We start from the raw sequence: 26,044 nt of genomic DNA, 5'->3' as shown, positions 1-26,044 counted from the left end.
TTCTAAATATCGTATAGTATAATTTTATAGATGATTATGATTTGCAATAGAAAAATTAAAAGTTATAATAAACTTTATAGGCAATTAGTTGTTTAACTAATCATATTTTACAGACTAGTTGAAAAAGCTGGAAGTTTGTTGTCAAAAGTTACTTTTGAAAAAGTCCTATTTAGTTCTTTTACAACGCAGGTCAGTGCTTCCTTATATATTTATTTAAAAAAAACATTAGGTAATGTTATAAGATTAATCTATATAACTTTTTTCTTGTACACGTTTTATAATATTTAAAAATTTTCATTTACTTTTAGTTTAAAAGTAATTATTACAAAGAAGCTTTTTGAAATTTTTGGGTGTATGTAATAAAAAAACTCTTTTTCTAAATGTTGTCTTTATTCCGCTTAATAATAGTTAACTAAGAGCATAAAACAAGTATATAACTTTATAGACTGAAATGGAACAAGGTTTTAAAGCAAAGCATTCAGTAGAAAAAGATTTTTTGATTTTTGGAATTGTTTTTGAGAATGAAATGGATTACACTATCAAATTTCAATCTTCATTAATTCCTTGGACTGATGGCTTTGATTATACAGGTAATTTAATTGTTTTTAAAATACAAAATAATTTTTTGAACTACTATATCTTTTTAAAAGTAAGACTTCTTAAAATTATTATTCAATGGGATAAATCACTTTAAAAAAAAGTCAGTCTCACTTTTACATAAGTAACTAAGCTACCAGCTTATTTTAACATTTTAAGAGTAAATTTTGAGATATAAACAATAAACGTTTAAGAGTTCAATAGGTCCTTTCGGCCATGCAAATCATAAATTTAAAGACAAAAAGACTTTTTCATTAAAAATTTTTTAGTCCCCTACAGTTTTTAAGCAATTATTTTTAAACTTTCTCAGTGAATCTTTAATAAACTTCGACAATCAGTAGGCAAAAAATTCTACATTTTCTTTTAAATAAACAGAAGTTTGATAATTGTGTTTAGTCATAAAATCAACTATTCGCTTTCTACAAGTTGTTTTAATATTGGAAAATTATTTGTAAAAATTGAAAGTTAGTTGCTCTTAAAATGTTAGAAATAAGTTTTTAATAACTATTTAACAATTCTGAGAAAATTTCTTCTTATACATTTGTATCCAAAACTTTTTACTTATACTGATTATATCTCAAAAGTTAATTGGACATTTTGGTTATAGAAAAAGTATCTTATAGTATATACTCGCTTCCAAATAAGAGCTAATGTTAACTTTTGTATGAAATATTTAACCCATATCGCCTTAGTTTACTATTTTAAAATTAACGTTTAGATCATTGTATTCAGAGTGGACACGTGTGCAATTTTTTTTTTTCACTTTTGATTTTTCGAGTGATTAAAGGAAAATTATCTTTATTTTGAAATGCTATTTTTTTAGTTGTTATCAATTGTTTACAGTTGATACGCATAATGACAAATAGCTTGTTGTTTTGAAAATTTTAAAACAATAATAACTATCTAGTACTTTTTTCACACAAGCAATGTATGTTATTTATAAAAGTAAACTAAAAGGTGCTTATACAGTTGCTGATAACATTTATAGCATTAAAAATATATTTTTGTGCTATAATTTCTTTTATTTACACAGATATAACTTAGAAGCAAAATATAGACTAACTTAAAGTTTGTATTTAAAAAAGGTTACTATTAAGCTACAAATTTTATTTCAGTCAAGTTTGTTTAAAAACCTGTGTTATTCAAATGAAAATTGAACATAGAGTAGATAGTTAAAAATTTAACAAAAAGTTAATAAACAAAAATCATGATAGAACCTCACCTATCATTTAGATCAATTGGTTTGAACTTTTAATTTAAAGGTTTTTGTTTGTTTTAGATTTTTAAATTTTATTTACTCTCATTAGTTAAAAAATTATACAGTAATGATTTACATTTACATTTAGATGGGTGTAGGCAGAACAATTCGGAAATTTGTTTTTCAAGGATGTGGGCAACCTCAGGTTTAGCAGCAGTTCAAGTTGCAGTTGATACCGCCATCATACAGGTTTTAAAAATAAATTTTATATTTTGATAATTACTTAAAAGTTTTGAACACATTAAAGTTCTCAAAGCATAATAGCAATATTTTGAATAATTAGAAAAAAATAAATCTGATAAATTTCGTTTGCTGTAGAAAAATTTTTATTTTATCTAAATTAGTATGAGTTTTAGTTTAAGGGCATAGGAAGGAGGGGTAGTAATTTTTTTCACAGTATGATCTTATTTTATAGAGCTTTAACTAAGCGACAAGATGCTTTTTACAGATTTAAAAAATTCAAAGTAATTTTTGAGGTATAGCAGGTCAAAGTCGGAGACAACAATAGGTTCCTTATGTGAGGCGCAAACTAAAACCGTGAAAAAAGACTATTTCACTAAAAATCTATCTTCTACGTTTTTTGAGATAAATGCCTTAAATTTTCAGGAAATGTTCCCAGCAATATTAATTCTGTTGGAATGAATTTAAAAAAAAAACACTATTTAATTTTTTTGTCATAACATTTTTATTTTTTATAAATTTTGTTTCGACAGAGTTTTCTAAACATTAAAAGGAACATTTCCAAAAAGTTTGAGGTAGTTATCTTAAAAAACGTAGGATGAGATAGATTTTTAGTGATTTCTAGTTATTTTCCGTTTTAGTTTGCGCCTCCCATAAGAAACCTATTGCAGCCTCCGATATTGACCCGCCATATCTCAAAAATTATTATGAGTTTAAAAAATCTGTAAAAAACAACTTGTAGCTTTGTTAAAACTTAATAAACTAAGACTAAATTGTGAAAAAGGTGATTTTCCTTTTAATGCCCTTAGTTGTTTATATTTTAAACTGTTACATTGTTTCCTATAGTCAGTACCTGTTCACAAAAGTTATTTAACTCTTCTAAGTAATTCTAATGAGTATAAAAACTACTATCAATATATAGTTATGTTATTAAGCTATTTGTTTGTAGTTTGTTTAGTCTATTACAAGTTCTATACAAATATTGTTTATATATAATATTTTATACAAACATGCATTACATCCAAAATTGTTTTACTAAAAATATATTTACCGAATAATCTAGTGAGCTCATAAACTTTACTTTAGTTGTCTTATGTGAACAGCTTTTGAAAAATAACAAGTACTTCTTTAGTTATTTCTTATTCTACTACAAATATCTTTTTTTTTATCATCAGAACAAAATATCAGATTTTAAGCTTCCAAAAGTAAACGTAACTGAAGGTGCAAAACCAATACAAGACAAACCTAAGAACTATGCTCTGCCTTTTATTGGCACCTTTTATCTTAGCTTTGCTATGTCTTTCTTTTGCATGTAAGTTGTTTTGTATAAATAAGGTTAGAATGATTATAAAATAAATTTAACTAGAAAATTTTATAATGTCTTGTAAGTAAAAAAAGTAAGTGCTTCCGATAAGATATGTTTGTGTAATACTAAAAGTACTAGTTTGTGATACTTTTTTGTTACGAATTTTTAATTAGTACAAAGTTTTTTATTTTGATTCTACTATTATTTTCTAATTTTACAACGATCTTGTTTTAAGGCCATAGGGGGAAATTAACTTATTTTACAACTTAATCTTATTTTATTAAGTTTTAACTAAGCTACACATTTTTTACAGAGTTTTAAAATCCAAAATAGTTTTTGAAATATAGCCAGTCAAAGTCTGAGACTACATTAGTAGGCTCCTTATGGCAGGCGCAAACTAAAACAGCCAAGAACTAGAAATCACTAAAAATCTATTTCCTCCTACGTTTTTTGAAGTAGTTACCTTAAACTTTCAAGAAATGTTCCTTGCAGTATTTAGAAAATTCTGTCACAACAATATTAAAAATAAAAGAAATTTCATGACAAAAAAACAAAAAAAAAAGTTTTTGTTTATTTTTGTTATATAATTTTAATTTCTCAAAATTTTGTTGTGACAGAGTTTTATAAATATTGCTGGAACACTTCCTGAAAGTTATAGGCAGTTATCTCAAAAAAACGTAGGAGGAGACAGATTTTTAGTGAAACAATTAATTTTTTCGCCTTTTTATTTTGCACCTCCCATAAGGAACCTATTGTAGTTTCCGAATTTGACTAGCTTTATCTCAAATGTTTTGAATTTTTTAAATTTGTAAAAAGCAACTTGTAGCTTAGTTAAAACTCAACAAAATAAGATCATAATGTGTAAATGTTTTTGGTGTGACTTTGTTTTTTAATTTTTAAAATATGCTTTTACTGTGTAAATGTTAAATTTAATAATTCTATATTTAAGATTGAAACATAAGTGATTTAAATTTAAATCTAGAAACATAATTTAGATAAGTTTTCATTGTATGATTTGGTTTAATTTAAATTTTTAAACTCTACTTTAAATTTGTAGTGTTCAATTTAGTGAAATATTTTACAAATTAAGAACAAGTTAACATTTATTAACATAATAAATTGTCGTCAGTACGACAATTAAAATTTTATAACTTGTATATATAAAGAAAAAAAAATAAATAAACTGATACATATAGGTTATTTTTGTTAATTTTCTAGATACAATCAAACGAAACTTTAATTTCTTATAGTTATAATTTTTTTCAAGCGTTTAACATTTTCAGATTTTCTTTAGCATACGTTGTAGGGGAAAAGCAGAAAAAATTGTATGAAGCTATGAAAATAATGGGTTTAAGCAGCCTTGCTTACTGGTTTATTTTGATATATAATAAATTAAATAATTTGAGTTTGTAATAATGTTTTCTTTATATAAAATATGATAAAAAACTTCTTGTGCCATTGTTTTTAAGTTGTCATTAAATAAACTAAGACTATATAGTATTGTTAATATTGTATTTTAACTTTATACATATCTAATGATAATATATAGTTTTTTATTCTTGAAACAAACTTTTCTTTAGTTTAAAATCATGAACTAAAAAAAACGATCAATAATTAGAAAAAAGAGTTGATATATAAACAGACTATTTTTAATAGGTCAGCATGGGTTTTGATATCATTACTAACAGTGATTTTATTGTCTCTTGGATCTACAGTGCTTTTGTACATTACTGGCATTTTTAAGAATACCAATTTTTTCTTAGTACTTATTCTTTTAATACTACAAGGAACAAGCATTGTTAGTTTTTCAACAAATAAACTTGCTAGTTAAAATAAAAAAGATAAACAAACTTTTAGTAAGTTACTATTGTGATGGATGAAAGGTATTATTTAAATTTGTATACTGTACTTTAACAGGGTTCGTGCGCGTCAGGCTAAATCAGGCTAAGTCAGGCTAAATCAGTTTTTTTATTTTAAAGTTTGAGAATCTCAGTTTTTCTCAGTTCAAATGCTTGAAAATTTTTGATTAGAAAAAATTGAGAAATCTTTTTAAGATCAAATTGAAATGTGAATATATTTCTAAACAAAGATTTAGTTATTAAAGACAAAATCAGTCAATATTTGTAAATATAAATGCTTAAGACCTTTTGTTGAATATCTAAAAAGTTTTTAAGAATCTTCATTATTTTGTTTTGAGTAGATTATATACGTCATAATTATGAAACTTCATAAAAAAAATACAGTTTAACATTACAACTTAGTTCAACAACTTAGCTGTTTGTTTGAATTTGTTTACGTCAGCTATGTTTTTCAGAGCTTAGTTAGTTGCACTGTTTTAATTTCTAATTTAAAGGCACTATACCAAATACTTTTTAGATTAAAACTCTTAGCAGTTTATTCATTTGTTTTACTGTTTGTTTAAAGTTATAAGAGATATTCACAACACTAAAACTTAGCTTTAAGATATAAGTACTAAGTTTTGTGGGATTACAAATTTTAGGTATAATTAATTTTTCTTTACAAGAACAAAACATTAAGGTTTTTTTTTTTATTTAAGTGTAAGCTTTTTAAATCCGATACGATGTCAACAATCACTGTATTTATTTAGATTTTAGGATCTATAATTATGTATCACTTTAAGTATTAGTCAAAATACTATAATAAACATTTTTGCTTATTTTAATACTTAATACTCGTGTAAGCGTTTCATTTTAAATTTTAATAAAACACGACAATGTACGGGGTATAAGGGGGTCAAATCTACAATTTAGTCTTATTTTATTGAGTTGTAATTAAGCTATGAGTTGCTTTTTGCAGATTTTTAATGCTCAAAATATTTTTGAGATAAAGCTGGTTGAAGTCAGAGACTACAATAGTAGTAATCAAGTAGTTACCAATACCTAAATTGACTTCTAAAGGGGATTTTCCTCACTTTGAAAAAATGTCAGGCTAAATTGTTCTCAGTCAGGCTAAATGAAAAAAAATTCGCGCACGAACCCTGTTTAAGTATATGATAGATTTACAACTTTTTGTAATTGAATGTTTTATAAAATTTGTGTCAAAATGTTGTATACTTTTTCGTGTTTTATCCTTTCGTATTATAACTTTTAAAAATTAGATATATTTCGTTACATAAATATTAAAAATAACAAATGCCTTCTGAAATTTAAAATAACTTTTGGTATATAAGTAATCAACTTTAAAGAGTTTAATATTCCTTATGGAAGGCACAAACAAAGGAGGCAAAAATAATAATTAATCAAAAAATATTTCTTCAAGTATTAAATTTTATTTAAATGTTTTAAAATACGTAACAATTTGAAGGAAATATTTTTTTAAGTTTTGAATAAAAATACAATTTTTTACAAAAATAATCGAAAAAAGATTAAAAATTTAATCGTAATAAAAATTAAAGTAGTCTTGTTGAGATTTCCTTTGACCTTAACAAAGTTTAATAGTATAATAAAAAAGTCTTTACGATTTATATCATTGAAGTATTGATGGATCTGGATCTATTTTTTGAATTGAGATCCGGTCGAATCCGGATCCAGTTAATTTAGAATTTTAAAAAGGCCACTTTGTTTTTTATCTGTTTAAACTTAAAATTAGTTGTACAAAACTTTTTTAGTCAACGGGTCAGATAATCTTGACAGACTGCGTAATTTAAAAAAATTGAACTTTTTTTCAAATCTTTTCAAGCAAAATATTATTCAAATATAAATTTAAAGTTCTATAACCAAAAATAAAATTAATAGCACATTTGATATAAAAATCCAACGTTAGATGCTTTACAAAGTTTTTTTCAAGATGAAGATAACATCTCACGACAGAGGTTTCTGCTTGGCGGGCTAGGTCCAGCCAAGAGGTTTTGCGTACGTTTCCCGTTTTAACCCAAAACTATGTTGCAGTTAATAATTAAGTGAAACTAGATGAACATTTTATGGCTTACTAATTTTCAGTTCAAACAACTTTGTTAGAGCTATAGGCTGGGCAACACACGGCCTGCAGTTAAAATCCGGCTTGTGACTATATTTTTAAGGATAACAGTTAGTACTAATAAAGGTATGGAAAATTTTTGCAACAGAAATTCTAAAGTTTTATATAAATTAAGTTGAGATCAAAGTGTAGTAATAATTTGATTGTTAAGTTTAATAATTTGTTTCGACATGCCTTTAAAACTCTTTTTAAGTGTAGTTTTAAAAAAAGGGAAGTTTTACACTTTAATTTTGTTTAAAAACACAATGTTTTATGCAATAGGATTAGCAGTGTTTTTTAATTATAGATTTACAAATAACAATAAACAGAACTGTTTCTACTAATAAAATTAATGCACAAAATAAAAACTTACTATGATTAGTATAAAGATGTATCATTATTTATTCATATTTTTTGATTACTTTCACTTATGTTAGTGTTCAATGTTCATAACTAAAATTTACTCAAAAGGTAAACAATCTTAAAGATATAAAAATAGATAAAAACTTATAAATTGCATAAGAAGTAGCATTAAGATTTAAAGAACATAGAAATATAAACATAATAGCAATTCATGGTTATAATATTATGTAAAAATTGTTTAAATGTCTGTATTTTCTGACTAGATAAGTTTTAATCTTAAACGAGTGAAATTTTATGGTTAGCAAATGATATTTCTAATCATTCACACTTCATAGAGTGTTTATTTTTCTCGATTGATCCAATAACTAGTATTAATAAGAAAATAAAGAAAAAAAGCTGATCTTTTCATACAAAACCCTTAGTAGAAACACCAAAGATTTTTTTATATTAAAAAGTTACGCTTGTATGCTAAATTTGGAGTCAATAACAGTTTAGCCAATACAAATTTTTAACACTATTAGTTAACTTAAATAAATAACTTTACATTTAAAAGCTAATAACCTCTAAAAATCTTATAGAAATTATTTTAGCTGTTGAAAAATATACTTAGTAATTTTACAAACTTAAAAGAGGTTAAAACATAACGATTTATGTCTCTTGCCAATAAACTTGTACAAACTAATGAAACTACTTATTGTTATGTATCGGAATTATTCAATAAAGTATTTTTATGTCTAAAAAGTTTTTTTTTAAACATTAGAATTCAAAGTTTACTAACGTATTTTAGTTTTTGATTTTACAAGTTTTAAAATGTTATCAACAATATAAGTAAGATATATAAGTTGTTTTAAAATACATCACTAAAGTTATGATCCGCAGTTGTTAAAAAAATTTTTTAAAGTTTTATTTTTTACCTAGTGATCTACCAAATCAACACATTTTCGATCCAGATCCAAATCTACTTTTCAAATTAAGATCCAGCCAGACCTGGTTCTTTTTTTTTTTTTTTTGTGTCTTGCCGGATCCTGATATTAGCAAAAAATGGCTAGATGTTTGGTTTTAAAACTCTAAATATGAAAATGGATTAATTTTATTTAATAAAACTACACATTTATGAAAAATATTAACTACAAATCTTAAAGCTTTAGAGTTTTTAAAATCAGCAATGAAAGTAGTTACAACGTGATTATAAATTGAGAGCTCGAAATATAACTTAATAGTTGTGTATTGAGAAATAGTTGTATTAATATCTATTTTTAAACTTTTAGCAAATTCTCTCCTTCATGCTCACTCCATTTTTTACTAAAGCAGAGTCTGCTGCTTTTCTCGGAGGAATTCTGTCATTCTTTTCTTCATTTTTGTTTTTATTCGTAGTTATTAAACAGTCTCTTGAATCTAATAGATATTACATCAGCATTTTTTCACCTTCAGCATTCGCTTTGGCATTTTATGAGGTTGGTTATTTTTAAAACTTTTTTACTGCACTTAGTTTTTATAGGAAGTTTCAAGATTTGTTGAGCTTTAATTTTTAAACTCATAAAATTTTGCAGTTAGTTTTATTTTTACCTTGTTTTGTTTCTCGAGAATAGTAAAAGTAACGATATTTTATAAAAATCAACGAAATATGGTATAGTTAAAAACAAATCTTAAGGAATTAAGAAAACAATTAAATTTAGTATAAACTAAATAATGGTTTTTATATTTTTTAATTAAAAAAAAAATTGTATATTCATCTCTTAGTATTTAAAAGATGCAAGTTACTTATTAAAAGCTCTTAAATAAAGATTAGGAGTTATGTATAATGTTATTTTTTTTCAGCTTATTAATTTGGAATACAATGAAAGCGGTTCATCTTTTAGCGAAGTACTTGATAACGATAATTTAAAAGTTCCATTTATAATGATTCCAATTGATACTATTATTTATGCAATATTAACATTGTACTTTGACAAAGTTATCCCAGGTTTCCGAGTTTAAAGTGTATGAGATTTAAAATATTATTCACAATTGTTAGATTTTAGTATTTACTTTTTTAATTAAATGTAGATTTTGCTTTGATAATATTGTTCACCCATGCGTTTCTAAAAAGAAGTTAGTTTTATTTAGTATGTTGAAAAATTTCTGTAATAACAAATATTAACATGTGGCGATGAGCGTATAGCCATAAATCACTCGATCATGTCATTTTAATTTATAGCAAAAAACGATTAAACAAAGTTATACATGTGAGAATTATTAAATTATTACAAGCCTTATTTACACTTAATTATAATCAAGCTAATAATTTAAAAACTGACATCCCCATAACAGTTAAATTTATTATTACATGATATTTTAACGAATATAAAGTTTTATTTACAAGCCTTATTTACACTTAATTATAATCAAGCTAATAATTTAAAAACTGACATCCCAATAAAAGTTAAATTTATAATTACATGATATTTTAACGAATATAAAGTTTTATTTACTAACGGCGTTTCACTGCTCTAAAATAAATTTAAGAACAGATCTACGGAGTCTATAAAATATTAAAACACATTAGAAAAAAAGCAGAAAAAGCATGTATAATTATGTATAGTGTTTATGTAGGTAGTAACTATAAATGAACTTTATGGTTTGAAAACAAAGTTTGGGATAAAAACATAGAATTATAAAAGTGTCTACAAAAAATAAAAATTTAATAAAAGTAGGCACTAACCTCAAAAAGCTCTAAGAATAGGCAAGTTTTTATTTTTTGCAGACAATTTTATAATTCTATGTTTTTATCCCAAACTTTGTTTTCAAACCATAAAGTTCTTTTTTTTTGGTCTTGATTTATATTCTTTTTCTAGAATTGTCCAAGTCAATTCAAAATTTTTATTTTCGTTCTTCAATGTGTGGATGTATTTTGATAGTTCAGTTGCTTGTTTGTATTGCATATAATTTCTATCTTCTGGGTTGCTATTTATTGTTGTTCTGTGGGTTGCCACTCTTTTTTTAAACTGGTTGGCGCTTAGACCAATATATGATTTAATTGCATTGTCAGTTTTTACTGTGGCCTGGTATATGACATTTTTTGCTCGACAGTTACCGCCTTTCAAAGGACATTTCTCTTTGTTTCTACAGTTACATGTTTCATCTCCATCATTCTTGTTGCAGTTTGTGAGCTTCTTGTTATGATTCTTTATGATTGTCTCAATGTTTGGCAAACAGCTGTAACTTAGTTTGATGTTGTTCTTATTCAAGTATTTTTTGAATTTACTGTCTACTCCGAAGTATTTGTTTAATATTTGGAGAAATTTCTTGCCAATGTTTGTTTTTATGGATTTGCAGTTTGGTGGATTAAACCATATTCTTTTTCTTTTTCTAGGCCGTTTCTTTCCATCATCTTCACCTTTGAACTTTATTTTGTAATTGTAGCCACTTAACTTTATTGCGTCATTGTAATCTTTACTTATTTCATTGAATAGATTTTCATTGGTAGAATTTTTGGAAAGTCTTTCTTCTATCATTTTTGGAATTTACTTCAGTATTGCTGGAGGGTGGTTGGACTTTGAATTAATATATATGATTTTGCTGTTCTCTTTTCTATACGGTTGGAATGTGTGGTTGTATAGATTGAAGCTTAGGTCTAGATAGTTAATTTTACGTGAAGGATTTTCGATATCTAACTTTATTCCCATGTCTTTTGATATGCTGTGCATAAATTTTTTAATTTTCTCTATATCAACATTACTTTTGTTTTTTTCTATGACAATCAAACCATCGTCGCGGTACAGTCCTGTTGTTAGATTTGGGAGCGCATTATTGAGTTTATGTAGTATAAAGAGACCTACTAGCTCGCATGTTTCCGCTCCATGCTTTTCTCCCATGGTAATGTCGAAAAGTTCATTCTCTTCTGTGTTACTTTTTCTTTTTATCCAAACTTCTTCTTTATTATGCAATACTGATTTAGATGCGTTTAAGATAATCTTCATTTCTTGTTCGCTTAATTTTTTACTTTCGTTTGCGAAAGCTAAAGCTTTACTTAGTAATTTTTCTGATATAGATGGGTAAAATTCCACAATGTCAAACTTCATGAACTTGTATTTGTATTTTTTAAGTTTTTTGTACCAGTTTAAAACTTCTTGAGAACTTCGCCATTGGAGGTATTTGGTTGATTTTCTTAAGACTGTGTTGATTCTGTCAATTATACATTTGCTAATTTGACCTATGTCTGAATAGCTAGGATTTATTAATCTTGTTTTGGGATTGCTAGCGAAATCCTTTTTGTGGTCTTTTAGTGTTATATAGCATTGTTGTTTAGGTAAGTAGTTTACTAATTTCTTTTCAAGTTTAAGATTTGTTACTATCTCTTTGGTTTCTTTGTTTATCTAATTCGTAATTGTTTTGTCACTTTTTTTGTATGATTTTCGAATCGATTTTAGTAATAGGCTGTCGTATTCTAATTTAGGAACCTTGTAGTAGTTGTTTGTCTTGTCGGCTGGTACTATTAGGCTTTTGGTCTTGCCTATTTGTCTTAAGTCTTTTTTAAGCTCTTGTTGGAAATTGTCTTTATATTTTCTAAATTTAACTTGATTAATTAGATCGAACATTTCATTTTCAAAATTCTTGAGTTCTTCAGGTTGCTTTGGTGTAAATTTTGATTTGAAACCATATGTTTCTTTGTTTTCTATCATGTCTGTGCTATCTTCATCATTGGTGCAGAAGTATATTTTAATTTATATATAAATAGAAAATAAGGTGATTATTTAAACTAAATGACTTTCTACCGAGCCCACTTAAAGGACTTTAAATGACTTATTAGAAAAAATCGATTTTAAATATTCTGGTACATGCGTTTCATAAAGACAAAAAAGATTGTCTTTAATCTTCAAAAATTGAATAGTTTCTGAAACAAACTAATTAATACAATAAGATACAAAATATCGTGTTGACAGAAACTTTTCTAGACCAATTAGTAAGATGCATGATTGCTAACAAAATGGGGTAGAACGTGTATGGAATATGCTCACTTTATTGTTAAAAATAGTGATCAGGGTTGTTATATTACCCGAAAACATGGAATTTGACATTTTTGACAAAAAATACCTGGAAACACGTAAATTTTGAACAAAAATCCTAAAAAACCTGGAAATTTAAATAATTTTTACATGTAAAGTAATGAATGTTAGACTAGATACAAAAAATCTATCATATACAACAATTTTTTTTGTATCAATTAGAGTTTTATTTGTTATAAAACACATTTAAAGTAGCATTATAGTATTTTTCAATATTTTTATCCTCTTTTTGACAGTTTTTTATTTTTAATTTAATTTATACTAAAAAAGGACAATAAACTTGTATTTTCAAAAAACTGGATGAAGTTTGGAAAATTTAATTTTCTTTTCAAAAATAATTTGGTAATCCAAATAATTTATTTTAATGCTGGGTTTATCAAAATCATTTTCATAATCGAAAGTTAAAATATGTTTATCCCCACTCATTACAAAATCCAGAATATCTAGTCTAAGTTTCGAATTTCTCGTGAAATGTATCTTAGTACCCCCTTTGCAGCTTACTGCCCCTTGAAATGCTAAGATAGCCCACTTTGGGAAATCCTGGTTTAAGGCATGTAGACTTTTAATAATACCTATTATAAAAGAGTGACAACCTTGTATGAAGTTTAATATTACATTTTGTAGAAGAAAGCTTTTCTCGCTACAAAAATTATTTTTTAAACAATAAAATTTTTGTCAGTACATTTAAAAAACTAAGTAAACAAAATTTAGAGTGATTTTAAGTAGAACGTATGATTTATAACTTCAAAATTACTCTTTATAACTATATAATTATATTTTTAACTAGTATAATTATTAAAACTAATCAAGTTGGTTACCACTTATTACAGAAAAGTCATTTTTTGAAATACTGGAGTATATTATGTTTTGCAAGATAATATATATGAAAAAGCCTTTGGTATTTTAAAAATAATTAAAGCTAAACTTTAGATTTTGCCTTACGTGAAAAAGTATCTTAATTTTAAGTACTTTTTAGTCTGATAGTTTAAAATAGTATGAAATGTTTTCAGATAATCGAATATTTTACTTAAATACTTCTTACGGCAAGAAAAAAAAGTTCAAACTGTATCAAATAATTCTTCACAGGTGAATATGGGTACAAGGAACTTCCTTGGTTTTTTCTAAATCCATCTTACTGGATGAAAAATAAGCAAGAAACACATGATGTTGAACTTGGTACTTTTCCACAGGGATCAACGACCAATTTTGAAGCTGTACCTGATTTTATGAAAAATAAATGTGCAATTAAGTAAGTTGTATGTTTGTTTTCAAAGTATGTCCTTATTCGTATTTTTAATTTAAGTTTTTATCAAAAAAAAATACTGCTTGCTGGTTTTAAATTTGAATTGGTCGATAGCTGTAAGTTTTCTACACTTTATCATTGAAAAAAATGCGTAAATTATATTATTATGTAAACTTTAAAAAATAAATAACTACTTTATATCTAGTTAATTTATAAATTTCTAAATTATCATAGTATTTTAATAGTTATTTTAACTAATAGTAGTGACTTAAATATATAATACTATAATATAATCTATATTTAGCTAAATTTAAATTGATGTTAACAATAAAACCAAGTTTTTGTGCACTTAAGTTTACTGTGTGCCGTTTTAAAAAGCACTAATCTAAATGACTAAATATTTAAAAATAGGTTTTGCAATTTGAGTAAAAACTACTCTCCTATGTTTAACTTAATTCGCAAGCAACCAGAAGTACAAGCTGTAAATAATTTTTCACTGGATGTTTACGAAGATCAAATAACAGCATTGTTAGGTCATAATGGAGCTGGTAAAACCACAATTTTTAACATGCTTAGCGGTTTGTTTTATTATCATGCAGTTGTAATATTGGGGTAATACCAGGTTTTTACACTACGTTTTTGTTTACATAAAATCTTTTTCTATTTTCTATATATTGAATTGCGTTTATTATTTAGGTTTTTGTCGTCCAAGCACGGGTTTTATTAACGTTTATGGGTACAACATACTTCATACTTGGAATATTGAGAAAGTTCGTACGATGATTGGAGTTTGTCCTCAGTACAACCTACAGTTTGATAGCTTTACTGTAATGGAGAACTTGCTATTTTTCGCCGACATCAAGCTAATTGATCGTGTTAAAGCTAAATTGGAAGTAAGATTTATATGCTTTGATGTTTACACCTTTTAAAAGGAAATAGAAAAATTACTAGTAATGAGTTTTTATTTTAATTTAAACTCTTATATATCAAGCTATATATTAGCATCAGGTTAAGTTTAATGATTTAGTAAATGTATATTTAAAATATCTAGATGTCAGGTTTTCATGGTTCGTCATTTTTTAACCTGTCGTCACTACTGACTGGTGATACTTTTGCACGGGTTTCAAATTTAAGCTTTCAAACCTAGTTTTTTACTGTAAGATAAAATTTTACAGCTAGTTTTTAATTACAAATGTTTGTAGTCAATGTATATTGCACATCAATATATAATTTTATATGCTTTTTTTGATGTGCGTTAACCTTTCATAGACTTTTTAAAGTTCTTAATATTCTATGAGCAACGAAATTTCTTGAGTAATTTGTACAAAATTGACTCTGCTTGTTTAGATCTGTAAGGTTAAAAACTTTTAAATGTTATACATTATCTCTCTAAGGCCATAGGAGGGGGGAGGGTAAGCCATGTTTTTTACAAGTTGATCTAATTTTAAAGAGTTTTTATCTAAGCTTCAAGATGCTTTATATGGTTTAAAAAATTTGAATTATTTTTTGAGATATGTCCAGTCATAGTCGGGGCGCATAATAGGTTCCCTATGGGAAGGTAAAACTAAAACAGCGAAAAAAGACTATTTTATTTAAAATCTATCTCCTCTTACATATTTCAAGCAATCTTCTTCAAACTTTCACAGGCTAATCTTTCTTTATACAATAACAAAAAAAAACGTTACTTTGGACTTTTAACCAAATGGGTATTTTGATGATGTTTATGTTTTTATGTCTTAACTACGTGGTCTCCAGTAACTTACTAACTGACAGCTTTAGCTACAAGTAGCTACAATTATAAGTTACAAAACTATTTCCTAAGTTATGAATAAAACACACTTTGAACAAATGCAATTTACTTTATTTTCAATAAAAATTCTTAGTTCTGAAGAAAGAAACTATTAATTCACGACACAAATAAAATTTATAAAAAGTATCAACAATCGTAAAGTTATATAAATACTAACATCAACTCCGCAATGTAGACGTTTTCTTTAATCTCGAAACTAGAAGTAAAACGTTGAACTTAATCGAAACTTGATCGTACCGCAGAATAACTTTGCAACTAACTTTAACGCGTATTTGAAAGACAAACGCCGATATATACGCGTCGAAATGAAATTAACTCCTTAAAATAATAAAAATGTTTGTTTTTAATACTGGAAGCACGTCACGAAATCTGCGTAAAACAGTTTACAACATCCGCTTTAAAATACGAAAATGAGATATTAATATCATTACAGACTTAAAAAATTAAAAAAAAATTCTTCTAATTTTTTAATTTATTAAAATTCATAAGTAACGTTTTTTTCTTTTAATATAAGGAACAATTCATGAAAATTTGAAGAAGATTGCTTGAAAAATGAAGAAGGATATAGATTTTTAGTGAACTTTAAAATTTCCTAGAAAATTGACCCCGAAAAGTTTGCGTTCCATACGTTTGTATCAAAAACTTTTACAAAAATAAAATATCTCAAAAGTTAAATGATATATTTCAATTCTTTAAAAACTGCCTTGTAGTTGGTACTTTAAGCTTTCATATAAAACCAAAGTTAATTTTTGTAAAAAAAGTGTTGGACCCATCCCCTATGGCCTTAATTTATTAATATACGATGTTTCTGTTTAAAGCTTTTCACGCGATTACATGAAGTTTTAAACAGCTAAAGTCAATTTAATAAGTTAAGTTTTTTGAGTACATAATTTTTATCTTTTAAAGTTCAACGAAATTTCGCTTTGGTCTGTTGTCATTGATAAGTATGAAATAAAAATAAGTTTTGTTTTATTACAGACTACAAGAAGTTATTACTAATGAAAAAGGTTCAGACCCTGAAATAGCATTATTTTTATGTAAAAACAAAAACTTAAAATCTAAATTAAAATATATATTTTTATTTCAAAGTTTTAGATTATACCTTTGTAGTTTTATTACTTATGTTTTCTGCCCGACAAGATTTTTTAACGTTCTTTTTGAAACAAAAAGTTATTTATTTTCAATTTTTATTTTCATTTTGTTTCAAAACTCAGTTTTTTTTACATTTCTTAAAGTTTTTCTACATTGTTTGATTAAAAAGGCACATTATTATTTAAATTTGGTGTTTTCATTTACACAGCATTAATGAGTTTAAATAAATTTTATGTAATTTACAACATACAGATAATTATAAAATATACAAACGTTTAGAGATTCTTAATTTAAAAAATACAAATATGAAAGTTCAAAAAAATATATTTTTCATTAGATTGACGAATTAACAAAATTAGTTGGGCTCGAAGAACAATTGAACACGGTCGCAGAAAAACTTTCTGGTGGACAGAAAAGAAAATTGTCTGTTATAATAGCACTGATCGGAGATCCTAAAGTTTTTTTTTGTATACAACTGTATTATTTATCAGTAATTAAAAAAGGTCTTAGTATATGTTTCAATTCTAAAAAGCCTAATTTTGTGTGTACTCATTTAAACGTTGTATTATACAACCCTTTACCAATAAGTCACTTTTTGTAATTAATATCGAATTCGACAATGCATGTTTTGCAGCTACACAGAAAAATGATAATCATGAACAAAACAAAACATGAATAAAACTATAATCATGTCAATATATAATTTAATCGTTGGCATGATCAAATCTTATGTTAACTTGAGCTTTTCACACGGCATAAGAAAGTCCCGTGTTTAGACTTTCGCCGATAATTTCTCTAATCTATCTTGCATGCATTTTAATATAGATATAACACATAAATTAGAAAAAAAAATTAACTTTTAAAAAATAATTACTTTCAGTAGGCAAACACCTTATTTTGTAAATATTTGTGGAAGTTGCTGTTAAGCTTTAATAAATAAAAATAACATTGCGGTTTGAGTTGATTCTGCTCGCACTCTTGCTTTTACAAGTAGTAAATTTATTAGTCAATGAGGAGCACTTTAAGGGTTTCACTTTTTTTAAATATATTGTTTATTTAACACGAAACTGAAAAAGAGCTGGTTAGATTGAAAAAGAGTAATACAATTAATTTTAATAGTTTTAAAATTAATTAATATATGATAAAAAAATAAAACAAAAATAAGTTAAGTATAACTACCAGTATATTCGTCCAAACAAATTTTTATACACTACTGCAACACTGAAACCAAATTCAAACAGAGTTTAGAATTTACCAGCTTAGAAACTCACGTTTTCAAAAAGTTTGTGTCTGTTTTATATAGAAATAAGAGAGTATTTATCCTTTTTTACATACAGACTTATTTTTACAATAACTTGTTTTCGTTTACGAGCTTATAAGATGTTTACTTATTTAGACAAATTCTTTTTTTACATCCTTTTTAATTAGATTAAACTACAAATTTTGAGTTTGAGGGCAGCATTTGGCCTGCAGCCCACGATTTGCCGACTTCTGACTTAAACCAAGCAACTTGCGCTTTCAAGCCCTTAAATATTTATCTCTATTGAGTTAAACTGTCGATATTGTTGACTAAAAGGTGGGTGTAAGTATTAAGTCATTTAAAGCTTACACTATATTTAACTCTTAAACTAAACTATTAAAAAAATATTTTAGGTTGTGATTTTAGATGAACCCACTGCTGGTATGGATCCAACCTCACGCAGAAAGTTGTGGAGCTTATTAAAGACAAAAGCAAAAGGAAGAGTTGTACTGCTAAGTACACATTTCATGGATGAAGCTGATATTTTAGCAGGTTCTGTTGATAAGCAATTACATAACAATGATTGATTAAGATCTTGGTGCAAGTTTAATTATATTCTTCCATCAGCTCAATAAAATAATAACTAGAGTGTTTGGTTATTTGTAGCACATCTGAATAGAAATTTAGTCTGTATTTAAAAAAATAACATGCGATCGTTTTTTTTGAATCTTAGTTCTCTATATCTCAGGGTCTCATAAAAAAAGCTGAATTTCCTATAACTTTGTAAAGTTTTCCAGTAAAAGTTTCATCTGCTCTTTCATGTTGAATAGTCTTTGTTTTTTATATTATTTTTTTACATTATATTTTTTCTGCAAAATTTTGCCCATAAAAGAAGCAAGGTCATTGCTCAGGGATAAGCTACTCTGCTACGACTTTAATTTTAAACTAAAAGCATGATACAAATTTCATTCTTAATTTCTTTTATTATTTTTTAAATATCGTAATGCATAAAACATTGTAATCGAATAGTTTAGTTCTGAAAGGTTTGTTAGGGCATAAAAATTTGTATTATAGTATGTAAACGAATAACAAAAAGTGAAATAAACTTTTATATAATTTTTATAAAAACGCATCATAATGAAAATATTTTGAACTAAGTTTTAAAACTAAATAATTAAAAAAGTAGAAATGAGAGAAGCCATAAACAAAGTTTTCATTGTTTTTTAACTACAATACCCACTTAGATATCATCTGCAATGTGTTTAATAACGTATTTTTCTTTGTATGGGTTTTTATTTATGTACAATGCATAGTACTTAAGCTAAAAGATCAAGCCGTCTTATGCATGTAAATATCACTTAATTTTATTTTATAATGAATACTAAATAAAAGATTCTATAAGTTCGTAAAGTTTATAGATTATTAAATAAAGTACCAAACCTGAGATAAGATTAAACTGTTATGTAAAATTTCTTAGTTTTTAATTTTTTTTGTGATTTATTTCATTCATTGAAGTTGTTAAACTTTTACAGACAGAAAAGCAATTATCAGTAAAGGTAATTTAATTTGTGTTGGTTCCTCTTTGTTTCTCAAAAACAAGTTTGGAATTGGATACCATCTTGGGTAAGAACTCTGTACAATACTAACTAAGTGTTTCACAAGAAAAAATGTAATTGTTTTCAAACAGAATAGTGTGTGAAAATCTAGAAAAACGAGAAGAAGTCAAATCAGTTATTGAAAAGTTTCTAAAAATTGATGTAGAAACTGTGAGAGAAACTCTTTCTGAAATAGAATTTGTTCTTCCTTTAGACAAAGTGGATTCATTTGCAGGTTAAATTAGTAACATTTGAAGTTTAAAATTTAAAGTATATATAAAGTGTTTTTAAAAGCTAACAGTATGGTAAAGTTTGTTTGATCATTATGTTTCTCTATATATTGGTATTTTAAAGTTTAACGAAGTCCTTTAAAGTAATGTTGTTACTCGTTAAAATAATAAACGCTTTTTTGGCTAAAGTTGATCATAACGTAAGTAGATTTGCTTTTACGACGAACTTTACCAGGCTGGATCTTTCAAGACTTAAAACCCTAATACTTGCATGAAAATAAATATAGTGCATTTGTTTACAAATAACGGTTTATAATGATTTTTTGTTATTCGTCTAAATTAAAAATTTGATTTTTTTTGTATTTTTTATAAAACTTAGTTCTGTCTTGTAGAACATAGTTTATTTACAGATGTTTTTAGTGAAATTGAATCAAATCAACTGAAACTTGAAATAAAATCATTTAACATTTCGATGACGAGTTTAGAAGAAGTATTTCTGAAAATCGGACGTCAAGAAATGGAAGAAGATGATTTTCTAAAAGATTTAGAGAGAGGTTAAAAGTAAAAAAGGCAAATTTAACGTCTTTAAAAAGCATATTTTTATATCACTACTTGCATACTTTCGTAAATAAAAACTGATTTATATTTTTGTTTAAAAAACTGACCTTTTTTGTCAGGTAATTTAAGAGTTAATTTATTCTATTTTATTGCTAGCCGTACTACCCAAGAGCAGTAAAAGTTTTATAGATTTTAGGTTAAATACTTAATAAATAGTTATGTATTAAGATTAGCTTACGTTTTTTAGGTAGAGAATTAAAAATATTTGTATATTGTAATAAGAAAACTACAAAACTTTCAAATTTCAGCGAACTATCTTTGAAAAAAAATTTGTCTTTAAAAACGTAAAATCTGATGAGTATATGTAAAAATATTTTGGACTAATTTTAGTTGTTTTTTAGTTCAATTTGAATAATCATTGTTTTAATCAATCTCTGTATACATATTTTTGTCCAAAATTTTCGGTGAGTTTATTTTGTGTGATCATTGCTTCAATGCATGAACCCTTCAGTCAAGAAACAAACTCTGTTATAAGTTGTTTTATGGAACTTATTTTTTTCTTAACTTACTTTTATTTATTTCGTTAAGTTATGTTTAAAATAGTGTAGAAATTATAATTGTTTTTAAATATGTATCTTTATTTAATATTTTTAAAAACTAGCTTTTATATTATTGAGTTTGACAGAAAAGCTAGACTATGAAATTAAAGAGTATAAACCATTTTATCTTACCCACAGAAAAAGCTTTTTTCTCCGTTACGTACAACAATGAAACTGTTAACTCGAAAGAAGACACTCTGCAGAAGGTTTTGTGTTTTTAAAATAACTTCAAGTGTTGTATTTATAATTTAAATTAAAAAATGTTTACTGTCAGTAAAAAAAAATATATAAAAAACAAAAGAACTGATATTATATTAAAATAAACTACTTGACAAAAATACGAAAAAGTTTTAACTGTTTTTTTTGAATTTTTTTTTTAGTAATAAGTACATTTTAGTCATTAAGCTTGATTTAGCTTTGAAAGTAGTTATGAATGACATAAAATTAACAGACTCATCTAAAGCTTTTTTAAAAGGTGTTATGTCAAATGTTTAAATAAAGTAGGTATTTTAATTTTTTTATCCTTGTATAGTAACGTTTATTTTGTAAACTTTACTAAAAAAGAAGAAAAACTTTATAGAAACAAGTTTGTAGTAAAACTGTTTTTAAGTCAGCCTAACCGTTTACTAACAAGCAAATTAACAACACATTTTAAAATATATATTAGTATACATGAACTCATTAACTTTCGAATATAAACGCAAAGAAAATGACTAGATAATCTAGTAATATAAAACTTACCTATTCATGTATCAAATTAATACAGCATACTATAATGGGGACTCGTAATAAGGAACTAGATAGAAATGGTTTATTGAGGTGTATGCTTATTAAACAACTTCGTATCATTTGGAGGACTCCCGGCTACATATTTTTTGCACTTTTGTTTTCTATAGGATGTGTTGGTTAGTTATCGACTGATACTTTTTATTGTTTGCTTTATTTACCAGCAACTATATTTAAAAAATAATAAGGGAAGCAACTCTTGTAGAGCTACTTACAGAACTTTTTTGTTATTGGTGTCAGTTTAGTTCACCAGCATTTGGATTTGTCTTTATTTGGTTACACTGTAAAAAATGTGTAAGAACTGTTTGCCAACAAAACGGAAATGTACACTCTGCGTTTGCAGAAAAAAAGTTTTTTATAAATGTAAATATATGTTTAACTAAAAATTAGTTTGTCATTTATGGTGTATGAATAACATACTTTTATTTTATCTTTATATTGGTCTTAAACATGTTTTTGATTATTTTACTTAGGTCTCTTTCATAACTAGATATGACAACTTTATTATCAAGAATTTTAATACAGCTCACAGCAAATTATGTCGTGTGATTTAACTTTAGTAAAAAAATAATCAAAGTATAAATTTAAAATTATATGTACTTAAGTAGTTCATATTGCTAACTGCAAGGTAGATATTTAAATAAAAAAATGCAAAGCTAGCAAAACTAGATTTAACAAGCTATATAGATAGCAATTTTTTATCAAAAAACTTCAATTAAAAAGTTTGACTAATTAAATCTCATTTATAAAATAAAATTAGTCTGAGTCGACCTATACCATCATGAACCTTTCTTATTTGTAAGTAGCTTGGAAGTGGCAACTTTTACTAATGTACTTTTTTCCTCAAGAATGTGCCTTTCCACTTCCTTTTGTTGAACAAATTTCAGTGAAGATGCCTATTGGCTTATTGTATAAATTTTCAAGAGTTAAAACGATCCCATAAAATAGTTTCTACGTTTGACTAGTCTTAAGTAATACTACATCCCTTTTAATAAAGTTTTCACTTAAGTTTACAGTTAATTTGAAATTAAAACTTTCTAACGTTTTGCTTGTTTCAGTATTTAATGCTGTGCTTTATGATATTGGATTTGTATTACTATTTTTATAATAGTTGGAGCCATTGCCATACTACCTAAGGGAGAGTTCGACGATTCTCCACAAGTTATACCTTTATCATTTTTACAACAACATCAAGAGGTTCCAATAGTTTTCGTTGAAAAAGGAGGTTAATTTTAAGTTTAGTTAACTTTTCAAACTCTTTTTTTAATCCGTTTTACTTAATTTTGAAAGCTTTGTAATTCAATAACATTTTTCATTACTTCTTTAAGACTGATTAAAAAAATTTAATTGATGACAATTTTTATGAGTTTAATGAGCTCAATTTTTTTCTATTCAAGAGATTTATTAGAGAAATGGTGTAAATAAGAGTTTACAATTTTGAAAAGCAGAGAGATCTTAATTGTTTATTGTTTTTAATATTAAAAAGCTAGTTTATTATAAAAAAAGTTTAATTATGTCTTTAATTTTTAACTATAAACTTAAAACAATTCGAAGTTTTATACTCTCTTTAATTAAACCTATAAATTACACATAAGTAATTCCTTTAAGGGCATAGGAAAGTCCTTTTTTTTTTTCTTATACAAAAATTAATTTCGGCTACTATTTGAAAGCTTAGAGTATATACTATAAGATAATTTTTGAAGAATAAAAAATCAATTAACTTATGAAATATAACCAGTTGTGTAAAAGAAACCCGATACAACCGTATGAAATCAAAAATTTCAAGGCCAATTTCTCGGAATTTTAAGAATTCACTAAAAATCTATCTTCTTGTATATTTTTTAAGCAATCTGCTTCAAACTTTCAGGAAATGTTCTAAACAACTTGTAGGAAGCGGATTATTAAAAAATAAAAATTAAAAAACAGTCGATATAAAAACTTTACTAAAATTAAAAACTCTGTTTCCTACAAGTTGTTCAAAACTTATTAAAGATCACTCTGAGAAAGTTTTAAAACAATTTCTCAAAAACTGAAGAAAAAGAATTTTTAGTGAAATAGTCTAATTTCGCCTTTTTAGTTTGCGCCTCCCACATAGACCCTTTTGAACTCTCTCACTTTGACCGCTTATATCTCAAAAGTTAGTTTAACAATTGATACAAAGTAACTGGTAGTGTAATTAATTATGTAAAAAAATGACTAAATTTTAAGAAAAGTGTTTTACTCCTTTAAGCCCTTAATGTATTATATATTACGATACCCTGTTTGTTTCAAAAAACTAAAAATTTTAGAACGTCTGCCAGTACTTCCGTCTGTACAACTACGACACGTTAATCTAACAAATAGTTCTGGGGAGGCTTTAAATAAATTTGCTGAAGAAAACTATTCAGTAGTAGAAGTTTACAATTTTAAAAAGGAGGATGTTAGTATAAGTCGTGTACGACTATTCTGAATTCGTTTTTATTGAGATATGAAAGCATAATATTTTTTGTTAAGTAGTTAATGGTATTCTCTGTTATGTATTGCAGTTAAATACAAAAAGTATTTATGTTTATTATAAGTTCAAATATATTTTTTTAATTAGACAGATTACGTGACTTTTTTAAAGCTTTTGATTAGTATTAAATTTTGAATGAATATTATCGATTTTAAAGATACACTGTTTAAATAAAAGTATATTTTAAGTTATTTATGTTTTGTATTATTAATTAAGAAGAAATCTTATTTTTTTTCTATTTCAGTTGTAGTACAAAATTTAAAATAATTATCTATCGTGTCTTTTTATTTGTAAGGATATTAATTTATTTATAGGATTAAGTTTTGAACGAAGAGTCAGTTTTACACTACTCGTCGTATCACATATAAGTTATATATAATTTTTTAAATACATTAAGTTTTATCTTTTACAGTTGCTTCACTGGCAATACGAAAAAAGGTTCTCAGTTAACCAAAAAAATGTACATAAACGATTTATATTTAAGTTTACAAGCATTGTAAAGTCACGATTTAATGAATTGTATAACATATGCTTTTATAATTAACAAAAACTAAGTTGTTAAATTAAAAAAAATCTTGTTTTGTATTTCATCAAGCTAAAGTTTAATATTTCAATACTAGTACATACAACATTTTTTTAATAAATTTTGTACATAACGTTTCATTTTTTGTTCTTAATAATACACGATCAATTAAAGTGCAAAATTTGCAACAAAAACTAAAACGACTGTTGCTGATAAGATAGTAGTTTACCTTTTAAAAACAGGCAACTAAATGTTTTGTTCATTGTTACAGACTGAATACAATATTATATACAATTATCAAAACGTTCATATAGTCCCAGTGATGATTAATCTAATGAGCAGATTGTCAACTGAAGCCAATATGTCTCCGTTGAAAATAAACGTTAGTCGTCAATACTGGCCCCAAAATAGTGAGTAAATTTTTATTTATCATATTAATTTTAAGTTTTCACCAGTATTTATTACGCCATAAATAATGAACTTTACCACTCGACCATCAACAACAGTATTCGAAACAACCTACAACCGGTTCCGTCCTTATTAGGTGTCATCAGGCAGGCATAGTCGCGAGAAACCGCTGTTGAGATCTAAACCAAGTGGGGTTAATTACATACTCACTGAAGCGACCGTTTGTGAGTAAAGTCCGAAAAGTTGACGCAGCTAAATCGTTCACAGTCCAACATCTCAGACATCGTCAGCATAATGTGAGATTTTAGTCTATGCTCGTTTGATCAGTTTCAACCACTATTTCTTACGGCCATCATTAACAATATTGGGTGCTGTAAATTTTTCTGACTTTACCCACAAACGGTCGCTTCAGTGCATATAGAATTAGTCCCGCTTGGTATAGATATCAACAGCGGTTGCTCGCGACTATGCCTGCCTGATGAGTCCTGATAAGAACAAAACCGGTCGTAGGTTGTCTCGGATACTGTTGTTGATGGTCGTGTGGTAAAGTGCATTGTTTATTATTAACTTAAAGTTAAATAGTCTTGGTTTGTTAATATATAATCAATAGTTCGAAGACTCATAAAAAAAAGTATGACGTTACTGTGTTTCTTGTTTCTGTGTATTTTAAACAGTCATTGCTTTTGGTGGATATACTTAGTTTTGAGAAAAAAAATAGACCACCAACATTATGAAGTTTATA

The 26,044-nt window shown here is 26.0% G+C and overlaps 1 protein-coding gene and 1 long non-coding RNA gene across 2 annotated transcripts in view; both read left to right on the top strand.

Moving 5' to 3' along the window:
* The first annotated feature begins 3,219 nt into the window (after nucleotides 1-3,219).
* Nucleotides 3,220-5,132, top strand: LOC145829192 (uncharacterized). The gene is made up of 3 exons (XR_014369549.1): nucleotides 3,220-3,347; nucleotides 4,625-4,711; nucleotides 4,998-5,132. It is a non-coding gene; the product is annotated as an uncharacterized LOC145829192 (long non-coding RNA).
* Nucleotides 5,133-9,626: 4,494 nt separating this feature from the next.
* Nucleotides 9,627-26,044, top strand: part of LOC145829191 (cholesterol transporter ABCA5-like) — a 30,820-nt gene continuing 14,402 nt past the window's right edge. Inside the window, exons 1-14 of the mRNA XM_082936922.1 lie at nucleotides 9,627-9,642; nucleotides 13,811-13,973; nucleotides 14,379-14,545; nucleotides 14,664-14,860; nucleotides 17,207-17,326; nucleotides 18,523-18,661; nucleotides 19,642-19,732; nucleotides 19,797-19,939; nucleotides 20,345-20,488; nucleotides 21,230-21,297; nucleotides 21,858-21,996; nucleotides 22,989-23,102; nucleotides 24,166-24,296; nucleotides 25,166-25,304. Of these exons, the coding sequence (XP_082793048.1) occupies nucleotides 13,864-13,973; nucleotides 14,379-14,545; nucleotides 14,664-14,860; nucleotides 17,207-17,326; nucleotides 18,523-18,661; nucleotides 19,642-19,732; nucleotides 19,797-19,939; nucleotides 20,345-20,488; nucleotides 21,230-21,297; nucleotides 21,858-21,996; nucleotides 22,989-23,102; nucleotides 24,166-24,296; nucleotides 25,166-25,304 (1,702 nt within the window). The 5' untranslated portion in view covers nucleotides 9,627-9,642; nucleotides 13,811-13,863. The remainder of the gene's footprint in view (nucleotides 9,643-13,810; nucleotides 13,974-14,378; nucleotides 14,546-14,663; nucleotides 14,861-17,206; nucleotides 17,327-18,522; nucleotides 18,662-19,641; nucleotides 19,733-19,796; nucleotides 19,940-20,344; nucleotides 20,489-21,229; nucleotides 21,298-21,857; nucleotides 21,997-22,988; nucleotides 23,103-24,165; nucleotides 24,297-25,165; nucleotides 25,305-26,044) is intronic.

Source organism: Thalia democratica, chromosome 2 (assembly GCF_965202585.1).
Source record: "Thalia democratica chromosome 2, ktThaDemo2.hap1.1, whole genome shotgun sequence".
Lineage (NCBI taxonomy): Eukaryota > Metazoa > Chordata > Thaliacea > Salpida > Salpidae > Thalia > Thalia democratica.
This window is presented reverse-complemented; position numbering and strand designations above follow the sequence as displayed.